The following is a 3,373-nucleotide window of genomic DNA, read 5'->3' on the forward strand; positions in this document are numbered from 1 at the left end:
CAGAGCTTATGGCTGCATAGAGCTGACAAAGTCACTCTGGCAATCAAAAGTCTCCATTTTCATCAAAACATTCATGTCAGACAGTCGAAGCCGCTCAAACAAACGGAGGAACTTATGGAAAAATTATGAAATGCGCCTTTGTTTTCTGCGCACTGAGAGGCAGCCCAGGCCCGGTGCACATTCAGACACTGCTGCATTTGGCTTCTTTCAATTAAGGGTAAACTTGCAAGTATGACCTGCTGAATGGTTTGTTTCAATAGACGAGGACAATTACAAAGACTAGTAGTTTTCTTTTTCCAGCTCTGGCAGGTGGCCTCCACGCCCGGTGTATCCACGGCGGGGTAAACAGTGTGTGTGAGTGGGTCTTTAGAGGGCTTGTTGAGTGCGGGTGGATGTGGGGGTGTCTCCGTGGCGGACAAAGCGGGGATCCAAAGGCAGCTGCTGCTTCTTTAGAGGGGCGAAAGGGCCTTTAAATCCCAGCCTATATCCCGCAGCTGCCATGCTGCCCAAGGCTGCACGTCTGAATGCGTTTTCCCCCCGCAAGGTATATGAGCCCATAAAGGCAGACAGATACAGGCGGAGCTCAGTGAAAAGTAATGTACCTGCGTCCCAGGGGAAGAGCCATAAACGTCTGTGATAACACTGCGTGGACACGTGATGGGGTTTATTGTGCTTTCTTTGCAGCAGTGTGAAATAAAATAAATCATCTCTAAAGTCAGAGTCAATAAAGAGAGAATGAAGAGGCCATTCGTCATTTAATGTACAATAACGTTGTTGTTCCTTCTATAGCTGAATAAAAAAAGAGGCAGAAAGCGGAAAGCACAAAGACGTCAAAGCCTCTGGTCCCAGTTTCAGTTTCAATACTAATCTGACTCACGACCAGTTTCGGAATACCCCAAACCAACAAACTGGACAAAAACACGCGAACAAAGCTGCGTGAAGTTGAAGTGAAAAATATTTTATTCTCATCTTTTGCAAGACACAATCAGGGCACTTGTATGAAAACACACACGCACACACACACACAAATACGGCTCAGAAACACAAAGAAACCTAGTTTTCAAGTGTGGACTATATAGAGAAGCTACATGATTGCAAAATATCACAATACAAAATGGAAATAATAAAATAAAATAAAAAATATGCCCTTTGGCTAAATCAACAAGGCATTTAACAAATACAAAGAAACATAAATAAATTATAAGTTAGAATAGTCTTAAAATATACATTTACAGAAAAAAATAGAACAGAAATAAACATTTATAAGCTATTGTCTCTATAAAGCTGTACACTTTTGGCCAGTGTAGACAATTCTTTTAAAGTAATTTAGGATTGCACAGATGTTAAAACATTTAACACTGTCGAGTGGCTGTATGCAAAAGCAACAATGAATGCTACATTTGTACTGGATAGAAGTCATTCGGCGAAATTTCCTCTCTTTCCACTCCCTTCCCGTCCCAAACCGTTCAGTCCTGAGAGTCTGGTCCGGTTTGCAGGCTGCGCTCCGCCGGGGCGCACCGAGCCGAAGCGGTCGGCCGGTCGGGCTTCTTCCTCCCACACCGTCCCCTCTTTTCCTCATCTCCGGCGTTTTAAGTAGCGTGGAGTAACATCCTCCCCTTGATCCTCAAAAATGCGCGGGCGAATAGTGCAAAGAAAAACACCTGAGGAAGGAATAAAACACGGTGAGCTTTCCGATGAACGGGCATTGCGAGGAAAGACGCGCGTCAGCTTTCTGGGGAAACAGGAGATGTAACCTCAGCAGCAGGCGTCACCCTTTACCCGTGCCTTTTCCCGCCACATCGTGACGCACATTCCCCTCCCCCAACCACTAGTGTTACTACAGCCACTACTATCACTACTACTGCGATTTCACCACCACAAACTCTCCCCACCCCCCTCCCAGATAAGCCTGCCTGCGCTTTACGGCTCGCGTAATCCTCAAAGCATTAAGGCAGGAAAAACACAACATAAAATAAATTGTAACAATGCAACAACCCAGCTAAACACATTTCCCAATAATTAACAGATAGATCATATGAGGTGGGGAAAAAATCCGATATGTCATATTAGACTAGATTTAACGATTTTGTACGGATTGAGCATTTTTTTAAAATCCAGTAAATCCTCATACCTTCAACGGATCCTCTTCCGTGGAGTTTGTTCCACCGGGATTGGAGACTTGGAGTGATGGCAAGGGCTCGCATCACTGGACTTTCTATCAGCAGCCCTCTTTCGTTTCACGAAGAAGTCTGTGGAAATGGGAAAAAAAACGCAGTTATGACACACACCTGAGCTGAAATTACGCACGGATGAGAGCGACAGACACGGGAATGATTCGGACCCAGAGCGCATCGGTGGAGCCAAGAGCGCACACAACACAAACATGAGATTTAAAAATGCCTTGTCTTTACCTGTGATGTGTGTGTTGTTGTCAGTAGCGTCTGTCTTCTTGCGTCTGACACACGGGACCTGTCTGCGAGTCGGCTTCCCTGAGTTGAGCTTGTCTGCGCGGTTCTCCTGGTTGACCTCCACCGGAGGGGGAGTGCTGCTGCTCTCGGGCAAGGCCAAGCGCTCCAGTACATCCATACGAGGGGTCTCCAGCACATCAGAGTCCGAGGAGGGCATCTGTTTGACGGGAGTGGCAGGCACCCTGGTCCTGTCGTTCTGTACAGAGTCCTGATAAAACACCGGGGTCTTATCCACGGGCACCTCTTCCCACTTGTAATCCCCATCCAGCGGGGTGTTGGCCTCGAAATTAAAGTTCCATCTCTGCTGATCCCGTTCGGAAATCTCCCGCAGCTTGGCTTTCATCTCCCGGCTCAGTTCATCATGATCCACCGGTCCGAAGAGGTTGCGGCAGACGCTTGTGCGTCTGTGGAGAGGGAAGGTCCTCCTGGCCACCAGCCTTTCAAGCGCGCTGTTCGATAACTGGACGTTGGACATCTCCAAAATCTTTCCAACCCAAGCTCCAAAATTGCAAAAGAAGATGCCCGATTTGGCTGATCGATCCCCGTTGAGCGTGTATCAGGTGTTGTTGTTGTTGTTGTGCCTGAAGAGTGTGTGTGCGTGTGTGTGTTTCTGTCTCCTCGCACGCACGCCTCTCTCCTCCACACAGATCTGTTTAAATGCACAGTCGTAGTGAGACGTGCACAATATAACCTCCCGACAAGTAGCCAGTCAGAGCAGCCACCTCGGGCGACTTTCTCATTGGTTGCCTTAAGTCCGACCCTCTCCAAAAACACGCACAACCCCCACCCTGATTTCCCATCGGCCCCTGGTGCCCATTTGGCTGTGCGCCGAGCAAAGCGCAGCGTTTTGGTTTTTACAATCAGTGTCAGCCCTCTGATAACACTGAGCGGACTTTCCCGGTGTC

The 3,373-nt window shown here is 47.8% G+C and overlaps 1 protein-coding gene across 1 annotated transcript; it reads right to left on the reverse strand.

The window, feature by feature from the left end:
- Positions 1 to 937: 937 nt before the first annotated feature.
- On the reverse strand, positions 938 to 3,373 carry LOC143321596 (cyclin-dependent kinase inhibitor 1B-like). Its single transcript, XM_076732023.1, has 3 exons — positions 2,412 to 3,373; positions 2,132 to 2,249; positions 938 to 1,661 (listed from the first exon to the last, which is right to left on the reverse strand). The coding sequence occupies exons 1-2, from the start codon at positions 2,941 to 2,943 to the stop codon at positions 2,134 to 2,136; spliced, it is 648 nt and encodes a 215-aa protein (XP_076588138.1). The 5' UTR covers positions 2,944 to 3,373; the 3' UTR covers positions 938 to 1,661; positions 2,132 to 2,133.

Source organism: Chaetodon auriga, chromosome 6 (genome assembly GCF_051107435.1).
Source record: "Chaetodon auriga isolate fChaAug3 chromosome 6, fChaAug3.hap1, whole genome shotgun sequence".
Taxonomy (NCBI): domain Eukaryota; kingdom Metazoa; phylum Chordata; class Actinopteri; order Chaetodontiformes; family Chaetodontidae; genus Chaetodon; species Chaetodon auriga.